General features: G+C 38.5%; 1 protein-coding gene across 5 annotated transcripts in view; it reads left to right on the top strand.

Moving 5' to 3' along the window:
- Nucleotides 1-21036, top strand: part of adgrb3 (adhesion G protein-coupled receptor B3) — a 678053-nt gene that overhangs the window by 325629 nt on the left and 331388 nt on the right. For all 5 annotated transcript variants that reach the window (XM_062969068.1, XM_062969070.1, XM_062969067.1 and 2 more), the window contains 2 exons: nucleotides 3269-3337; nucleotides 7331-7439. In XM_062969068.1, coding sequence (XP_062825138.1) covers nucleotides 3269-3337; nucleotides 7331-7439 — 178 coding nt within the window. The remainder of the gene's footprint in view (nucleotides 1-3268; nucleotides 3338-7330; nucleotides 7440-21036) is intronic.

Genomic DNA, 21036 nt, shown 5'->3' with positions numbered 1-21036 from the left:
TATCTCTGTTGGAGTGCGGGTTTTGTTGCTGATTAGAGTCAATACCTTAATTAGTATAGCAAATTCTTTGAGTGATGTAAATGGCTTTATCCCACATGGAGTTACGAAAGTATGAAATATAGAAATGATAGTGAAGGTTTTTTAATATTCTTTTGTATGATGCACAAGGGAAGAGTTCCAATTTCAAATGAATATTCAGAATCTGAATTCAAATTTATTATCAGTTTAACACTCACCTTGTCACAGTCACATTTAAGTATGAAATGCTATGTTCTTGCTTCACAAATTCAGATTTCTTTTGAAAGCTTATCTTTTAAAATGCAATCTGCATTGCTCTCTCCCCCATCAGATGGGAAAACAGGTGAAAAATGTGGGTGCCTCGTTGAAGCTACCCAAAAAACACTTTCCCGTCTTGGTCAACAAAGCATCGTGTGATGCTTCCTCACAAGATGCAATGGGGTGAGGCCTGCCGAGTGTCATGTGATGGCAGTCACCAGGCCCAGGCCCCAAAGTGTTGCAAGGGGTCAATTTGTCCCAATGTGATAAGGGTAAGAGGTATACATGCTTTCCTGTTTCTTTTTTAATTTTCTGAACATTTGATGTGGCCCTCCCAAAAGCTGCTCTTGGAACAGTTGTGGGGATGAAGACAAAACTTCAGGCACACAAAGACTTAAATGCTTCCCATCATTCACTTCCCTACTTCTAATTTTGACATTCCACAATGCTTTGCAGGCATTTGGCAAGCAACTGGATTCTCGTATGTCTTATTCAGTCCTGTTTACATTTGGGGAGGGAGGTGATTTATTAGCATAAAAGTAAAACAAAAACTGAATTTGTACCCAGACCATTAGAGCAAACACCTCAAAATCAAGGTGACATCAGTTAATCATAGTCTCATTAATTTCGGGGGGTTATACTGATGAAGAGTGGACCTACACTGTAGAATTATTGCAGTTTGACACCACTTTAACTGCCATGGCTCAATGTTACAAAATCATGGGAGTTATAGTTAGGTGAGGCACCAGCACTCTTTGACAAATTAAAGCTAAAGAACTTGTAAAACTACAGCTTCAATTATGCCATAGCATTGAGCCATGACACTTAAAGTGGTATCAAACTGTATTTCTTCGACAATATACATTGTTCTGTCACGCGCTGGGCCTGTAACTGATTGTCTATTATATAGGACGTACACTTTACGCCCAGCGGGAAGCCAGGGTGCCTAAAGAAAGGTTGTTGAGGAATTTCCCTGAAAATATGGTCTTTGAGTCTTTAAAGAAATAACAAAGTCTTTATTGACGAACAAATAATAAATCTTCAAGGAGTCTTGTCCCCACGGAACAGGCGATTGGCTTTGAATAACTGTGAAAACCCTCTTATAACCTCTCCCAGGCTATCTATTATCTGGGCCTAGCTGGTCTGGGACCCACTGCCGACTCCAAGTGCGTCTGGGTGTCGAGTGGACCTACCAGCCAAGGCTTGCAGATGTTTCTGTGCTTTTGTTCTGTATCCCCGGATGGTCAATATCCCTGGTGTTCTTGAAATAGGAAGCTTTTTACGGGACGAGCTGGTCTATGTCCTATAGCTGAGCTTCCTAAGTGAGACTAACTTAAAAATGGCTCCTTCCCTCCCAGAGCCCTGAACAAGGGGCGGAACCAAACTTAATGGTGATTGACAGGTAGCCTGTACTATGATTGCAAACATTTGCAGCAAGAAAATAAAGTTGAAGTTTCTGGTACAACTGTACCAGCACATACATGCATCATTGCTCTGAAATTAAACCTATTTTGTTTATCCTGGTTCAAGTACTCTATAAAAGCCAGTTTAGTCTGATTCTTTTAATAAAAACCAAGCTTGGGTCAAGTTGAAGTTCTGCATTTTTAAAAGCAAAATGTAGTATGAAAGCAGACTAAAGATAAATCTAAATTACTTTAAAGGGGTCAAGGAGAGATATCTGTAATGAACCCATCTTTTAGAGATAATAATAAAAGTAGTACTGTGCTAGACAATATCTTGAAATAAAGTTCTGAGATCCACTTGAAAAAAAATATTGAAAGAAAACATGTTATTTAAAAGCTGTCCAATATGATTCTCAGTATTTGATATGTGATTCACTTAGAGATATTCCAACAGAGAAGATAATAACATACAGAAAGTAAAAGCTTGAGGTCAAAATGTTGGCGAATTATCTTTTCTATTTCACTTTCTAGTTTCCCCAACAGCAAATGACTAGGCAAAACTGATTATTGATGCTTTAACAGGTAGCAAGATCCTATTCATGATTATTCAAAATGAACCTCATATTTTCCTCGGGTAAATTGCATCCAATTTTTCAGCGTTCCTTACTGTGCACATTTGGTTGAAATCATGCCTGCTGAACTAAATGAGACTTACTTCTTTGATAAAGTATGCTTAGAATTGCAGTTTAAAGCTATAGACTTACTTGGAAGAACATGAAGCAGCAGTATGACATAGTGGACATGGGAGACTTCACTTCTAGTTTCCACTGAGTCAGGCTGAATCATTGACATTTTATTACAGAGGTGGCTGTTGCTTCCCATGTCAGCAGGTTGGTAAAACCACACAGGATTCCAGTCTCCTTTTAAAGAAGCTATCCAAGGAAGCATATCCTATCCTTAAAACAGGTTTAGTTAGCTAGCTCTTTTAAATTCAAACTGAAACTCAGTGCACCTTTACCAACCTCCTGTCATGAAATCCACCAGTCTCTGTTTCCTTGTTGTATTTTTGAAGACTTAACATAATTATTTGGCATCGGCTTTCGTGGACCAGAGCCCATTTCATCAGATGCAGTGAGCAGTTCATTGGTCACATCCATGAAAAGTACAGCTAGTTATATACATTCAAATAGCTTGAATTATATTATTTTGAAACATATTGGTTTCAAATGGTAATGCATTATGAACTTGTAAATCTATAAAAATAATAATGATGATAATAAATCATGCATCTACTTCCCAGGAAATCTCACTCATGAGATTGTATCTATAATAACAGATACTTACATTTGAACATTAAGGTAATTACAACAACCCACACAATTTAATGACAACAGAACTAAAGGATCCATGACCGGTACATCTGATTTTTGCCAGAGGTATTCCAATAGTGCTAAAATCTATTATTTGCATGTGAAATCTTGTAATCAGGTTTAAGCTATAAGTCTGACATCACCAAATGTACCAAGTATCTGTTGTGTTGCATTCAATGCAGTCTTTCAACTAATTTCATTGTCTTCTTCAATTTTCAGAACTTCTTTCAAACAGTTAGCAACCTTCTGGATGAAGAGAACAAAGAGAAATGGGAAGATGCACAACAGGTAAATCTTTGTAGATAATTACTTATTTAGCACTGATGATCCCACCCCTTACTGTAGAAAGTAGGCTTTTGGTATCTGTGAGAGGGTTTGGTTCTAGGAGCTAAAATGGATATGAAAATCACTGGTTGCTCAAAGTCCATTTTTAAAAAATACATTTTAAGATATGGATGCAGAATCCACTGTATACCCTTTAAGTGTTTCGGAGTGCACCTTGTCATGAGATGTTAGTCATGAAGTGATTTATAGTTTCCAAATCATGACCTCCCCGAACTGCTGCAAACTGGATAGCAAGTGTCCCAGAAGCAAGCAAAAAGAGAGCAGAGTTATTTCACAGCATAAACATGCTTCAGCCCTTGCAAATAATCAGAGTAATCAGATAGTCACATACAACATAGGCACTCATTCCGAGTCACACAGGAGAGAGAAAGATGGATTCTTTCATCTTCCTTATATAACCACCTGCTGATATGTCATTAGTAAGGGATACTGGCTGATGTGCAATAACCCTCACATGTGCTATTGTGTCAATAGCAAATGGCATTATCACCCTTTCCAGATGATGGTGTATAGTATCCAAATCTGGCACCCATCTCCAGGAATAACCATTCAAACCATCATAAACAATAAAAAAGTTTGCCTTATCCTAAATAATATGGAATGAGACCTAATACGTAAATGTTTCTACAGTTCAGATTGACTATGCTGATATTCATTGGGAACAATTGTGGCTATCACCTTTTTGCCCTATTTCGGGGCTTCTTAGAAAAATCTGGCTGGCCTTTCTGCAAGATAGAGTGGCAGATATTTTCCAGTCTGATCCCACAGGCACCTTCTCTTATGTAGTTCTGTGGTCCACAAAGACAATGTTTCTCAGAAGCACCACTGTTTTGATACTAGGAATAAACTAAACTAGGCACATGCATAGGAGATATATATATATATATATATATATATATATATATATTCTGCTGTTACTTCAGTAGCATCACCAAAAGATCAAAATTCTCTTTGTCCACTTTATGGTGACCTTTTCATTGGGTTTTGTTTCCAACACATCTTCACATGAAGCTGGCCATTGGATTCCTCTAAAGATAAGAGAGTTCCATACCTAGAGGATTTTCATGGCTGAATGGAGATTTGAATCCTAGTCTACCAGAGTCCTAGGGTGCATCTGAAATATGGATTTTGAAGAAGAAATTGTCAGCATTTATTCTACTGGGGACTGGTTCTTTTGGAACCAGTCCATCAGTGTTTTCATGCCAGCGATAGGCAAGACCAAAGTAGGCAGGCCTCCTGCCACTCTTCTTGCTGTGTGCTCTCTTTCTTTCTCCCTCTTTCTCTCTCTGCCTTGCTTCTCCTTCCTCCCCTTCTTTCTTGCTGGAAACTAAGGCTTTTGAAATTAGGGCAAGAGCTTGTATCTAATGAGACTGTAGGCCACATGAGAGCAGGATGAGAATCACAGTTTGCTCACATAGGCATTAAAGCCTATTATGATACACTACTTTGTATACATACACATTCCTCATAACTGAAATATCATCCATGTATTTTAAGCTGATTGAAATATTTAGCCAAGGCTATGGACCTCATCACATGGGGCTTTTTACCCAGCCTAGGATGCTTCCAAGCCAGAGCCAAGCCAGAGACCGCCAAAGCCCATTGCATGATGCAGGGCTACTTCCGGCGGGGTTCCATTCACACTGCATCTTGGTAGCATGTTAACACGCAGCCCAGAGAACACAGGTTACTACCTGTCTTCTCATAGACTATGTTAGGAACAGCTTAGGACCAAGTCGGGGACAAACGGGAAACAGCTTGTGATAGTAAGGGGGTAATGCGGAGCACTGCCTAATTGTTTCCCCAATTGCCCCACAGATTCACCCCACTGTCCAACAGATTCCCCTGCTGCCCCCCCCCCCAACTTAAGGACACCCATGTAATGATATCCTTTGTATCATTGAACATTTTAGTCCTTCTGTTTTATTACTCCAATATGACCCTCCTATCCAGGTAATTTCAAGTGGATAGGCAAAACCTATTCCTGTATTTCAAGTGGATAGGCAAAACCAGTGATAATCATGAACCCTATGAAATAAAGGTCTTCGGTCCAAGAATACCATAGAATCACACTGGAACACTTAGTAAATTTCAAGAGAGACATATTTTGTCAGACATGATATAGGGATCATATTGTATATTTTAGATGTTTCTGAAAATCAGGATAAAATCTCCATATTTTAACTTTTTGCCCGTTTTTGTTTACAAAGTCCCCCAGATGGCAGTAATGGGTTGTAAGAAAGGGGATACGTTTTTCATGTATGAATAAGAAAATTAAATATATACGTTTCTGACAGAAGGTTGGGTGTGGATTACTACTAAACAGGCCATTTTACATATTATTTCTGTGATTCAAAGCTGCACCCAACTACAGTCTGTAGAGCCAAAGGAAGTCATGTCATACTCTGGGAAGACAAGATGATATTCTCCTAGGTTATCCCATATTTTATTCAATGTGCTTGAAAGAAAACAAAATGAGATTGCTTAGCTGGAAAGAGCTCACTTTTCACAAGTTGCTACTGTTTAGGTTAGGTGAAATATTCATTGTCTTTCATAATCCACACATTCATATTTTATGATCTGCGGGTAGGTGAACTTAGCATGAGGACTTTCAAAAGTCCTTCCAGAGGGATTTATCACTTTAGAAGGCTTTGCTGCAGGTTTCTATGCAGAGAAATGTCTAGCAAGGTTTCTTTTCATACTGGAAGATGAGGGGACAATTGCTGCTATCCCTATTGCAGCCTTCAATTTCTCCTGAAAAGTGTTCCTGAGCATGGGCAGTGGTGGATTGGCCAGGGTGTCAACTTGCAGTATGGCAAGTATGCCCCCTTAAACATTTGACAATACATTAAAAAAAAATGACCTTTCACTTGTGAGTGCCAAGTTTTTAACGTTGTGTTTAAATACATTATAACTGTATCTTCAGTTAGCTTCTGACACAATCAATAAATAAATACATACATACATACATAACTTGTGAGAGGATGTTTCCTGGCATCCAATATTTTTAGATCCACTGCCACTGAGCATGAGAATAGGAGGATACAGGGTGCTGGAGGAAAGGCGGGGGGAAGGCATTCATGAAGCATGCAGTCAGGATCCATTCTTATATATTATAAAATAAAGTATATACTTTTTTTAGCTAACATATCTTCCTTTTGGTAGGATGAGGATGGTGCAACCATGGAGTATCGACCATTTCTGCTACCTTGGATTTTCACAAAAGCTAAAATACTTGGAGTGTTGTGTGGTTTCCAGGCTGTATGGCTGTATTCTTGCAGCATTTTCTCATGACCTTTTGCCTGCATCTGTGGCTGGCATCTTCAAAGGCTTATGCAGGTGAAATGTCAGGAGAAAATGCTGCTAGAACATGGCTATACAGCCCAGAAACTGCACAACACTCCAGTCATTCCAGCCCTGAAAGCCTTTGGCAATACACTAAAGCAATGTTTTAGACTTTTTCCCACCCTTTTGCTAAAATTTCTGCATGTTAGTTTCTAAGAGCCAAAATAAATGTGATGCTTGAATGTACTATTTGCTTCTTCGTCTTTGAGTTCACATCAAAACGAGGCACAGAGTTCATTATTTGTGGGCATTGCAACATGTAGAGAGGGCTACTCAGATGCAGACTGCAGCCAGGAAATCAGAAGATGTTTACTTCTTGGGAGGAGAGCAATGGCCAACCTTGACAATATTGTTTGTGATGACCAAGTGAAGTCCATGAGATTATGCTTTGCTGCTTTGTTTGACACACCACCATAAATATGAAGCAAGCAACCAAACCACCAAAAAAGACTGTTTAGATTTAAATATTAATTTGAATGTGAGTTCCAGGTTGTATTAATGTTGTTGTTCTGGGAATGCTTATAATTTTGGTTTCATTGTATGCTTGAAGTCTTGTAATTATTGTGTGTCTGACCTTCATTTTTTGTTTAGATCTATCCAGGCTCAATAGAACTAATGCAGGTGATTGAAGATTTTATACACATTGTTGGCATGGGGATGATGGACTTTCAGAATTCATACTTAATGACTGGAAATGTAGGTAAGAAATAGGATTTTTTTTAATTATATATATGTTGAAAAATTGCAAGTATGCATTGTATGAATATTTGTATTGCAACAAGAATTGAGACGTATTTTATTTTCCAAACTTAAAAACAAAATCATGAAATAATATATCATATTTGTGGTGGATATATCTTAGAGAAGTAGTGTGATTAATACAGAGTAAAATATACTACCATCCGTTAGTTATACTCTGAATTGATACAAGTACACATTTACAAGGAGGAATAAATATGCTTATCCAGAAATTACTTTTGCAGAATTTCTACTCAGGTTTTGATCATATTCTGCATATGGTGATTCGAAGGCTAAAATAAATTGGTTCCAAAACTATCTTCTCTGAGAAGCAGTTACCTGTTTTTGTGGTTTGGAGTATGTAACAATTGTTACTTAAATAGGCCAGGGAGGCTAGCCCTATATTCCATGGTAACGATGTGTTTTTCAGCTTTGTGGTCTTACACTTATTTTCCCCTTATTCAAATCCTATGTAAATATTTGCATTTAAATAGAGTATTGCCTGTGTGAGAGCTACCTTGGTGGTTTTAATAAAAACACAATGATTTTTAAAGTGTTGCATAAAAGTGTGCTTTTATTTTAGAGATGCTCTGGCTGCAATCTTTCAATCCCAGATTCCAGTTTTCCTCCAATATGAATCAGCAGTTAAACACTGCATCTCAGTTCTGGGTGTCGAGGAGCCAAAGTTCCTATGACTAGACTGGAATAATTCAGAAATTATTGGTTCCTACTGTACTGCCTTTTTGAATGTGAATCAAAAGGAGCCCTGTCATTAGGTTTTAATTTTTGGTTATGTGTTTTATGATTATCTGTTTTATGCTGTTTATGTGTATAATGTTTTTAATTGCTGTATGTTTTAACTGATTGTATGTTTCCTGTTATGCTGGAAACCGCTCTGAGTTCCTTGAGGAGATAGGGTGGAATATAAATAATTTATTATTATTATTATTATTATTATTATTATTATTATTATTATTATTATTATTGAAGGGGCTAAATTATTAGAAGCCAAATTCTGTTTTCACCACCACCATCACCAACCCACTCCAAGCTCAAAACATGACTGCGATTTAAATAAGAAACTCCAAGTGATAGGGATACATGATTACACCAAGGTTTTAAGGTCTGCTTCTGAATGTATATTAAATTGCTCACCTACCCTCAAGTGTACATCAAGAGTATTAGTTGGCCATTTCTTGGTTCTCAATACATGATGGTGTTCCTAAACAACAGCAGTATGTGGTGTGGTACAACTCCATGGCAGAAGAAGGTAGCAGTTCCAATTAGTTCCTCTCTTGCTGGATTTACACTACCATATACTTGAGTTTCTGAACCCAGATTATCTTCTCTGAACTGGACTACATGAGTCTACACTGCCATATAATTCAGTTCAAATCAGATAATCTGGATTCAGAAACTCAGTCATATGACAGTGTAGATGGGCTCTTTGTTTTTGCATACATTCAATGAAATGGGCCTTATTCCAAGCTAAATGGACAGAAGACCACAGCCATAATGTATGGTAAATCATCTTCAGGACAGAAGGTATTCTTATACATAACAGCAACCGGTGTATGAATGTGCTATGTAGAAAATGTTGTTTCTTGAATGGAAAATTCTGCTTTTTTGAGGGTAAAAAAGTGCAGAATAAGTGTAGAATATGCCCTGAACTATGAAGATCTTAGCCAGGCCCTCTTCGTGGATTTCAAACACTTAACAATAAAGCAGCCAGAATTTTCAACCATTTACAAATGTTATGAACATTCTCCTACTTTCTGGAATATCCTTATGTTTCCCAATCTTCAAATTTGCCATGATGAGATTCATCCTTCTCTGGAAAACCATTTGGGAGTGTCAGTTACAGGAGCAAGCATTTCCAACACAGTATTGGTTATCCAATCATTGTGGTTTGTAGTGATAAAAGAGTAAATCACAGCAGTATTTCTTCTCCAATCGTAGTAACAAAATTGACTATTGCTGTAAATGATCAATTAGTGGCAACCTTTTTTTATTAGTTTTATGGGTTTGTTGTCTCATTTAGTTGGGATTCCTCCATCTGTATTAACATCAAGGCAATGTACATGTATGCAGTGGAAGACATTAGCTTGCAGTAGTGTTGAGGAAGGAGGAAGTTTTGGTGGCGCAACCTGTTGACATGTGCTTTGGTAGCTGTGCACACATGAAGATCTGCTGGATTGGGATTCAAATGCCCTTGAACATTTGAGGTTAATAGAATCAGTCAGTTAGTAGATAATTTAAGGGACTAAACAAAAGAAAAGGACATTGCTTTTAAAGATACTGCACCAAGCAACAAGTCCAATCATATTATAAAATGCCTCACTGATGATGAAAGAACTGCAGACTGCTGCTCCTGTACCTACCATCCCGCAAGAGGTAAATTGGCACTATTCATAATTTCCAGAAGGTCAGCAAAATAATTTCTGAGCTAAAGACAGTTCTGGAAGTACTAATTAAGAAGACAATGGAAGTTGCTTCTCTGGACATTATAAACAAAGAGTGAAGAGAGATGTGATGACCCTTGCTTGAATAGCTATAGCTAACGTGCAGATAGATTTGAAATGCATATTTGAAATGCAAATGCTTGCAGGAGAAATCTATGAGCTCTCAGACTATCATAAACCTTAGCAACAAAGTTAATGCAGACACAGTTTTTATGCCTATCAAAGTTTTGTGTTTTGTTTTTAACAAGAGACGGATGTCATAGAAGTTGAGATTGCTTTCCTGAGCATCATATAAAGATTGAAAGAAAAGAAAAGCCTGCTGCAAAGTATTTACCCACCACTTTGTGAATGAAATCATGCAGATTATCTCTGATTTGAATGCCAGAGTTTGATCCTTGCTATTTCAGTATGGAGACAGACAGACAGACAGACAGACAGACAGACAGAAGGGCAAAAATATGCTTTAATCAGTAGGGAATAGTTGTGTAGATTGGGTACATTGTTCATTTAAATGTAACCTTTTTTGTTCCACAGACCTCTTTGCCAGTCAGATGAAGGCATGGAACTCTTCTCAGAATATCGTGACAGATAGTTTTATGACACTCAACATTGGCATGTCATTAAATTAAATTTTAGTTTGTACACAGCAGGACTGTGATCACTTGAGATCTAGCATCAGGTCTAACAGCTACCATAATTTCAAAGTATGGATGAGTGTAAGTGATTTTCTGAGATATACAGCAGTTGTCATGTGATATGAAATGAATATTGTTGTAATGTAATACATTCATTCATAAGTGAAGAAAATGCTAGATTTCAGTTTGTGGAGAAGTCATAGTTATTATGTTTAATTTTAACTGTTAGAGTATGTATTTGTGTTTAGTTGACACAGGAGCTGAAACAGAAGCCATCTTGTTTCAATCCACAGTAGTGCTGTTACCAAGGAGACGGAGCTGGCTAGCTCACCAGAGGGAGAAGTGGGCGGAGCCAAGAAAAGGAAAAAGAGGGAGTTAAAAAAAAGAAGCCAGTGTGTGCGCGTGGCGGGAGGCTTTTCAGTCAAGAAGGGCTGAGGAGACAGGCCTGGCCATAAAATCTTTAGTCAAGGCAGACTAAAGGGAGCCTAGTCAAGATCTCTAGTTGGGAAGGACTAGTGATCAGGAATTTGATCAGTAGTAGATCAAATTAAAGGCTTTTATTGTAGTTGGGACATTGTTCACTGAGGAGCTCAGCTGAGGTTAGAGTTCACTACAATTTATATCATCAGTAGGAGAGTGAGAGTGGAATTACACCAGAGACTACTGGTGTGGTGGTTATAAAAGTTATTAAACCACTTGTTTATCTAAAGTTCCATAAGTAAATCAATCAACCTGCAACCATAAGCTTTGTACGCAATAAACTTGTTGTTCTTTACTAACAACTAACTCATTAAATCTCATCTGCGTCTGTGGAGCCAAATTTCTTCGGTGATAATTCAAAAGCCTCACGTTGGTGGCAGTTACCTTAATAAATCACCTAATTGGGGAAGAGTAATAGTCACAGTCTCAGAAAGGGAACAACAACACCGAAATCCCTAACTACAGAGACAGAGGCTGGGATCTTGAAATAAAGATCACCCCCTGTAATTCTTCCCCTCATATAAAGGTGATATTTATATAATCTAGAGGGATTAAAAGATTCAAAAATCCCCTCAGTAGTGGAAACAGCATTTACAATTTGCTTTGACACCATTACAATTGGCTTGAGTCTTCCCAATTGGCTTTAGCACCAGCACAATTGGTGGCAGCGTCGGGACTGAGTCTTCGTAATTAGATTAAACCATCCCAATTGAAGTAACGTCAGTGCAAGTTAAAGGTCAAAGAAAAGAAAGATAAGTTGCTCACAGACCCGTTGAAATCTTTCCACGAACTCCCAAAGGATCCATGAATCCTTGGTTAAGAACCCCTGATTTAAATGTACAAATGAGGAAAATGTATTACAATTGTTTGTGTGTTCAGTATGGATACAAAACAAAGCCTTGCAATCTGATGAGAAATGGGCAAAAAGAAAAAAAAACACACATGAGATACAGAAAACTCAATGAACTTGAAACAGAGATTTTTCACATGACTTTATACTCCACTTGCATCTTGGTAAACATAAATTATCATCATTGCTATCATCATCTCCTACTCTTCTATCAAAAGTATCCAGAGTGGCCAAGACTGGGCTACCATGGATATACTTTTTTAGCAGAAGTACATGAGTTGATGGTTAATGTTGATGATGATGATGATGATGATGATAACGATGTAGCACTGAATAGGATCATACTGTGAAATATTTAATTCCCCAGGTACCTCATTTGGATTGACCTTTTATTGCAGCTTGAAGCTGCGGCAGCCGAACAACAAACTTCCACAAAAATGCACAAAAGAAAGCTCTTAATCAGTGCTTTGTGGTTTGTGTTATTACCATCTGGGCCTCAAACTGATTCCAGGATTTCCGGTGTCAATCATCTGCACAGTGAAACCACTTTCTTCAAAACTGGTTTGAAATTGCATTGAATGGTCAGTGTAGATGTCCTCTCTGTGATTGGTCAGGGCTAACTGTCAGAAGTTGGCAGTCAAATGGTGTGGCCTCCTCTACAGTTATTGAGTGCAGCAATTTGCTTTTGCCTGAATCCACTGATAAGAATGAGATTTTGTCCCTTCTCTCCTGCTCCCCTCTTGCTGATTTAAAAGTGCAAGTTTTGAATTCAGTTTGCAGCAATTGTAGGAAGCTGGAGGTGAACATTAGAGGGGAAATGAGAAACTGGGCCATTTTCAAAGCATCTTAAAAAGTGTTATGTCAGGGGATTGGGTGGGACAATCCCTGTAAAATAATAATGCTGGGGGAGATCTGAGATTAGTAAAAAAAATCATGAAAACTGGATTTTGTATGCACACACACAATGTACAGTACATATAATCGCCTACTTTATTTGCTCCCTATTGCACCATTGTTTGTAGTAAAGAGCAATGGGGGTTTATACATTCTTTGTGCCTTCTGTTTGTGAGCTTTAGAGAGATTATGCTTTGGAGATAATACACTGTTGATCTACGAAGAGCCATTGTTGAACTGTAAAGTGTTCACCTTATGGAAAATATTAATGATGGACAAATTATAACAGTTATATTCATAAATGGCAGTGGGCTTGACAGGAGATGCAGATATTCTCAGAGTCTTAAATGAATTCAGTAAATGTGTAATGGTAACCCCTGGAACATAAAATTATAACCATGGTGCTCTGACCACTTTGAGACCACTAAACCTCTCCACCCCACCCCCCCAGACAATTGTAATGGCTTTGATCTTTTAAGATAATCTCCTGTGATTGTAGATAACAAAGCTTTTATTGTTTGTAATGATGTTTACTGTGACTCTTGCAACATTCATGTTTGGTTAACTTAGATTTTTAATTTTCTCTTTAATTCCTATTAAGGCCCAAGATTTTTTAAAAATAATAATTGTGGAAGCTGGATAGAACTGAGACAGAAAAGGAAAACTAGACTTGCAATATAGCTTTCTCAATCCTGTACAACAAAGAAACCATAGCAAGTATAAAATCTATAAGTAACAATGCCAACTGGAATGTTCTTATCCATGAAAATACACGATATTGGCTAAATTGCTTAGGAAGTCTGTTGGGCAGACACTTATTGTTCCAGACCTAGAGGAATCAGAAACAGCAATAATTAAGCTATTATTGTTAGACTCTTGAGGCTCCCTGTAGCAGAAAAGATTCCTATATATTTAAGAAGTAAAGTGAAATTGGCCAGTGATCATTCTACTTTCAGCCTCTCTAAATGACAAATTCTGTTTAATTTCCTAAGCTATAAAGCTAACTCAAATGTATATAGAGTCATGAAAGAGAGCTGGGAAAGCTATGGAAAGACTTTTGGCCATACATGTAAACAAATAATTTTTTCCATAAGTTTTTTTATTTAAAACATTCAATGTATACAATGAAAAAGAAGAAAGGGGAAAACAGGAAAGAAAAGAGAAAAAAAGGGAGGACGTAGAGTTATTGTTATTAGAGGAAATCATAACAAATGTTAAATATATCACAAAATTAGAGGGAAGGTGTTGAACAAAAGGAGGAAAGACAATTATTAAAGTACAAAATTTTCTTAATGTCCTCATTACATTGGGGGAGCCGTTTTTTCCCTGTTTAATACATCTTTCATATGAATGACAATGATTATATAAAATACCAACATTTTCCATCCATCTACTATAGTAAAGGGAAGAATTATGTTATCACCAATAGCTGTATCGTCTTCTAGCATTATCTCACGATCTTCTAGTGTCTTCTTTCAGTTCCTCTTCATTAAAACACAGTTTTATATTTGTTTAAGTAGAATTCAAGAACTATCTATTAAATGTATCTCTAATAATTTTATTTTATATGTATTACAATATTTTAAAAATCCTTTATCTAATTTTAATAACTACGTAGTAAATCTAAAATTTTAATTTAATTTAAGCTGTTAGCAAATTAGCTTTGAATAAGTCAAAAATCTGATATCTTCAAACTGTACACAAAATTTGAATATCTCTGTCTAAAAATCCAGAAATAGTAAATAAAATAACATATCAGGTATCCAATGGCTCTTAGGTGATTGGGGGGGGGAGGGAATAAATAAATAAATGTAAATGTAAAAATAAAAAATGAAGAGTCAAAAATGTCTTTATTCAACAAATCCTGTGGTAGTCATATAATAATAGAGTTGGAAGAGACCACTTGGGTCATCTAGTCCAACCCCCTACTATGCAGGAAAAGAACAATCAAAGCATCTACGACAGATGCCCATCCAGCCTCAGTTTAAAAGATTCCAAGGAAGAAGCTTCCACTACCTTCCGAGGCAGAGAATCCCACTGCTGAACAGCTCTTCTGATCAAGAAGTTGTTCCTAATGGTCAGTTGGAATCTCCTCTTCTGTAATTTGAACCCATTGCTCTGAGTCCTAGTCTCCAGGGCAACAGAAAAAGCCTGCTCCCTCTTCTTTTGAGATATTTAAGCATGGCAATCATGTTTCCTCTCAGGTCCCTTCTACACTGCCTTATATCTCAGGATCTGGTCCCAGATTATCTGCTTTAAACTGATTATATGAGTCTCCACTGCCAGATAATCTGGGATAAGAAGATAACCTGAAATCGGACCCTTCCCTTCTGCAGGCTTAAAAGCCTCAGCTCTTGAAGCTGCTCCTCATAGGATATGGTCTCCAGACCTTTGATTATATTAGTCGCCTTCCTCTGGACATATTCCAGCTTGTCAATGGAATGGAATTGGACACAATATTCTAGGTGAAAACCAACCAAAGTGGAAAAGAGGGAAACCATGACTTCCCTTGATCTAGAGTCAGGGCCGGCCCAACATGGGACGCTAGCCACACCCCCGTGTTGGGGACCCCTGGGAGGCGGGGCCACACTTGGCGCCCTGGGAGGCGCTCCCGCGCTGTGGGAGGCGTGGCCAAGTCTGGCTCCGCCTCCTGCGGCACCCACTGCAGCCTGGCTGGGACAGGGTGGCCACCGCAGGAGGCGTGGCCAGCCCCGCTTCCCGCGGTGGGCACCCTGTCCCAGCCAGACTGTGGCGGGAGTCCAGTCCTTTCAGGCTGCGGCTGGACCTTCACCGCGGCCTGGAAGGACCGGATTCCCGCTGCAGCCTACCTGGGACAGGGTGCGGGGGGTGGGAGGCGTGGCTAGCTCTGGCCCCGCCTCCCACCGTGTGCGCCCTGGCCCCGCCTCCCGCACTGCCTGTGCTGTGGGGGGTGGGGTCAGGGTGCCCGCGCACAGTGTGGGAGGCAGGGCCAGGTCTGGCCCCGCCTCCTGCGCCGCCCCCATGGGGGCGGGGTCAGGGCGCCTGTGCGCGGCATGGGAGGCGGGGCCAGATCTGACCACGCCTCCTGCGGCGTGGTGGGGGGACGCAAAAAATTTTTTGCATACCCCCGAAAATTTCCTTGGGCCGGTCCTGTCTAGAGTACTCCTTTTGTTGCAATCCTATTGGCTTTTTAGCTGCTGCATCACACAGTTGGCTGATGTTCAACATATCCACTAAAACTCCAAGATTTTTTTCAGATTTACTATTGCTGAGCCAGGCGTCACCCATCTTGTATCGGTGTGTTTCTTTTTAATGCCTAAGTGAAGCATCCTACACTTCTTGAAATTCATTTTGTTAGTTTTGGCCCAGTTCTCTAATCTGTTGAGGTCCTTTTGAATTCTGATCCTGTCTTCAGGATCCCTCTCTTCCTCCCAATTCAGTGTCATCCACAAACTTGATAAGCACGCCCACTTACCATATCAGTCTTACTGAACTGTTATTGTTTGGGTCCTCTTTTTTCTCTTCTTTAAGTTAAGGACAACATTTGCCCTCCTCCAGTCTGCTGGAACCTCTCCCATTCTTCAAAGATTTTCAAAGATTATTGCCAATGGTTCTGAAATTACTTCTGCTCTTACCTTTAGTACTCTTGGATGTAGTTTATCTGACCTTGGAGATTTGGATTCATTTAGAGTAGCCAGGTATTTCTGGAATACTTCTTTAACTGTTTTGGGCTGCATTTCCTCTATTAGCTCATCCACTCCATATTGCTCAGGTTGAACACCAATCTCCTTTTGGTAGAAGACTAAGGCAAAGGTACTGAGCAGCTCTGCCTTTTCTCTATCCTCTGTTAGCATTTCATCACCTTCTCCACATAGAGGTCCTATCATTTCTTTTTTCTTTCTTTTTTTACTGACATAACCAGAGAACCTCTTTTTATTGTTTTTACTATCTTTGACAAACTTGAGCTCATTTTGTGCTTTAACCTTTCGGACCTTTTCCCTACATGTGTTGGTTATTTGTTTTTCTCCTCTTTGATGATTACCCCCTTTTCCATTTCTTTTCCCTTTTAAATCTTAGCTGAGTTTAACGTTCTTCGGATATCCATCCATTAGACTTGTCTTATTTTTCTCTTAGCTGTCACTGTTTGAATTTATGCCTTCAGTATCTTGCTTTTAAGAAACTTCCATCTATCACTAACTCCCTTCTCTTTAAGCATTCCTATCAATAGGATAACATTCAGTATTTCCTTAAATTTCCTGCTCTCCTAAAATCTAGATTGTATGTCTGATTTCTTTTAGTTTTCCCTTTCTTCTGTATTACAAACTCCAGGAGCATATGGTGACTCCTACCTAAGAATCCCACTACTTCCACTCCATTTACTAGGTCCTCAATGTTGGTTAGGACCAGATGCTTATTCCATCTTCTGGACAATAAAATTATCTCCAAGGCAAGTGAGCAATTTGTAGGACTTTCTACTCTTAGCAGAGTTAGTTTTCCAACAAATATCAGAATAGTTGAAATATCCCATTACTACTATATCTCTTCTTTTTGCATGTTTGCTCATCTGCTCAAGGAAGGCTTCATCCAGTTCTTCAGTCTGACCTTGAGGTCTGTAGTAGTCCCCCAGAACTATATCTTTTTCAGTTTTCTCTCATTTATTTCTTATCTAGATACTCTCAACCTGATTGTCAGAATTGAAGTCCTGCATATCTTGACAGATGTAAACTTTCTTAATGAATAATGATACCCCCCTCCCCTATTTGGTCTATTTCTATGAAATAAGTGATATCCCTCCATTACTAAATTCCAATTATAGGATCCACTCTACCAGGTTTCAGTTATGCCTATTACATTGTAACAGTTTTGTCGTGCTAAGTGTTCCAGTTCATCTTGTTTATTTCCCATGCTCTCTGTGTTATTGTAGGGACATTTAAGCTCATGGGATATTCCCCCTAGCTCCTTGTTTGAGATTACTGTCTCCTCACTGCTTGGTACTTGTTCTGTTTGTCAAACTCTCTCTTTAACCTTTGGGCTGTTTCATCCAGGCCTTGGTAAAGTACTGTACCCCCAAAAATTGTCACCCTCCCCCACAAAACTCAGTTTACAAGTCTTTCAGCAACAACTTTCCTTTCAGCTTCTGTGAGGTGCAGTCCATCCCATGCCAGAAGCCCATCTTACTGGAAAGGTCCAGGAAGCCAAATCATTCTTAGCAACAGTCTTTAGGGAGCCAGTTGTTCACCGCTACTATTTTTCTCACCCTTCCTGGGCTGCTTCATTCAGCTGGCAAGAGAGATGAAAAGACAACCTCTATGTTTTGATCCTTTAGTTTTTTCCCCAGAACTTCAAAATCCCTTCTGATATTTTGTAAACTATGCTTTGCAGCATCTTTGGTTCCCCCAGGAACCAACAGAAGAGGGGGATGGTCAGTGGTCTAATCAGCTGGTCAGTTTCATGGTGGATTTTTGCCCTAAGAAGACAGCATACTTCTTGAAATATCCTGTCTGAACTCAGGTTCAGACCACATCTCCCTTTATGAACCTGCCAGTGTGCCAAGAGCCACAGAGAAGGACTCTCAGTCTCATCTCCATTATAACAGTTCAATACGCAGTAACATTCTCTTTTTTTGGAATTGTTTCTTAGATTTGTTTCTGGCTCAGAATGGTTAGTAAAATTTGATAACTTGATAACTCATTAAACCTTTTTGTATTTTTTTTTTGTAATTGTAACATGTTGTAAGTGTGAAAAACATATACTGCTTTGAAATTAGGTCCACCATTTTGAAATAGTATGTAATCCTATACAGTCCCAGGTGCACTGACATCTCTGACTGTATTTCTGTGAACACAGTAATATTTCCTTCTGGGTAAGCACACATGGAAATGCACTTTCAAAAAAAATCCTCATGCTGTGTACTGATGCATGTAAATAGCTGGCTTTATAAAGAACCACAGAATTAAAAGATTATTTCAAAAAGCTCATTGCTCTGTGCTAATGAGCAATGAAACATACTCGTAAGCCTCTTTCCTGTGTGCATAAAAGCCTGGATTTACAAAAACAAACATCTTAAAATTTCAGTATTTTATTGACTTTCACATCCTCTTTCTCAAATTGTCAAAAAAATTGCTGCTAAAAATATCCCTCCCTCCTATTTAATCTCAGCATTTGGATAGATCATAAACTGCCTGCAAGCCTATGTAAATTCAAACACATGTAATAAGGAATGTTTATGCTGGCAAAGATCCACATCTTTATACCAAAACATTTACAGCTTTGATACTTAAAAAAATAAAATATGCATAGAATAAAATATGAAACAATAATATGACACTCTCTTAACTGGAGCCAGACTAACAGGTTGCAGAACTGTAGAGCTGGAGAGAAGACAAAAGTAATGTGCATCCTTTTCCAAATCAAATCTTAATGGTGTGTTGTTAGGTTTTGCCTTTCTACAAAATTCCTCGAAAGTCTTTTCTACCCCATCATTGTCCTTCATGAATTGGGAGATTACAAGTTAATCACAGAGGTTCATTGCAAATATGAGCAATGAAAGTGAAATTATCATATGATCTTATAGTGCAGAGCTTTCCAAATTGTGTGTTGTGACATATTACTGTGTCGGCTACAGTATGTAGGTGTGTTCTGTGAATGTAACGAGAATCCTGTGGGTCTATGGCCTCCTCTGCATGGCCATATAATGCAGTTTCAGAATGCAATTTAATTGCATTGAACTGCATTATATGTCAGTGTAGTCTCGTATAATCCAGTTCAATGCAGTTAAAGTGCATTTGAAACTGCATTATTTCGCAGTGTACATCCAGCTGATGTGAAAAAGCATTAAATCGTGTATTTAGAAAGGAAAGGTTTTCATGAGAGATTTTGTTTCCATACATTTCATTATTACAAGTTATGTCTGTCTCTGTATCTCTTATAGGGGTGGTTTGGCCTCCGGTTTGCTAGAAAATCTGAATTACTGAGTTGCAAAATGATGTATATCTAAATAGATTTGTGTCATCGACATGAAATGCTAGTGAAGGTAGTGTGTGTAAGTTTTATGGCATGACCACCTAACTGGATTTTGCACACAGAAATAAGTAACTTCACTCCACCACTTAACTGTTGTTATTAAAAGTAAACTTGTGCACACAGAGTTATCAGTTGAGTCTCCTGCAGCCTTGAAGCCTATAAGTTCAGGGCTTCCAACACCATGTTTGATTTCAGGTACTAGTTTTCCTGCTTGCAGTTCTGAGATTGTGGAGTAGACTGCCTTGTCCACCTATGTGACCATAGGTGAATATGGGATCTGTGGGAAATCAACTGTGGAAGAGAAAAATATCAGTCAAGTGAATAATTAAGTAGCCTCTCCCCTTATTCATCAACTTAAATGTCAGGTATTAGAGTAACTTTGGGATTTACAATAAGTACTAAACAGTTTCATCCAGTTATTAGAAGTGTCTACTTTATGTTTTAGATCTCTAAACATCACTTAGCTGGCAAGTCAATTGAATTGTGAATCAGAAGAACAGATAGATAAATGCTCTCTTTTGCTCTCTTATCTCCCTATATATACAGCTAAAAGTGGCAATTTGTTAAATATTGATTGGTGCAGTGAGGCAGTTTCTTCTTGGCAAAATATGTATGAATACATTTTGAAAATCATACAGAAAAGAGAAGTTCACAGATCATTTGGCCAACTCATTTTCACTCATGCGTAATCAAATGAATATTTTCCTGACATTATTTATGATGGCGAATTGGAGAGGGATGAAACATAATGCTGTAGCTTAACTATGTGTGTGAATGTTATCTGAACCTCAGGGAACTTTAAAACAGAAAGTAGTTTCAAAGGAAGACACCTCTCTGATATAACATGGGTTTTGCATCACATACATACAGTTTCAGCATTTAAGAGTACAGCTATTTAGCCTGTGAGTCAGTGAATTCTTCAGCCAATCAAGTCAGGAGAAATATGGAAGTCAGCGGGCACTTCCAGACAGCCTCATAATCCAGAACAAATAAGTGGGGTAAAAAAATCACAATACCTGACAGCAAATGCAAACACAGAGCTGCCAGTCCCAGTAAATGCTTCCCTGATATCCTGACACATTCATTTGTAGCAGATTTTCTAAATCTGCAATATGGACGAGGGAAATCCAGTGAAAGTTTACTTTTAAAAAATGACTCTTTGAGATGTGCTGGATTTCATAAGCGCTGGTGTGGATATCTCAATGTACACACAAGCAGAATTCTTTTCCTTATCTC

Source organism: Anolis carolinensis, chromosome 1 (assembly GCF_035594765.1).
Source record: "Anolis carolinensis isolate JA03-04 chromosome 1, rAnoCar3.1.pri, whole genome shotgun sequence".
Classification (NCBI taxonomy): Eukaryota; Metazoa; Chordata; class Lepidosauria; order Squamata; family Dactyloidae; genus Anolis; species Anolis carolinensis.
This window is presented reverse-complemented; position numbering and strand designations above follow the sequence as displayed.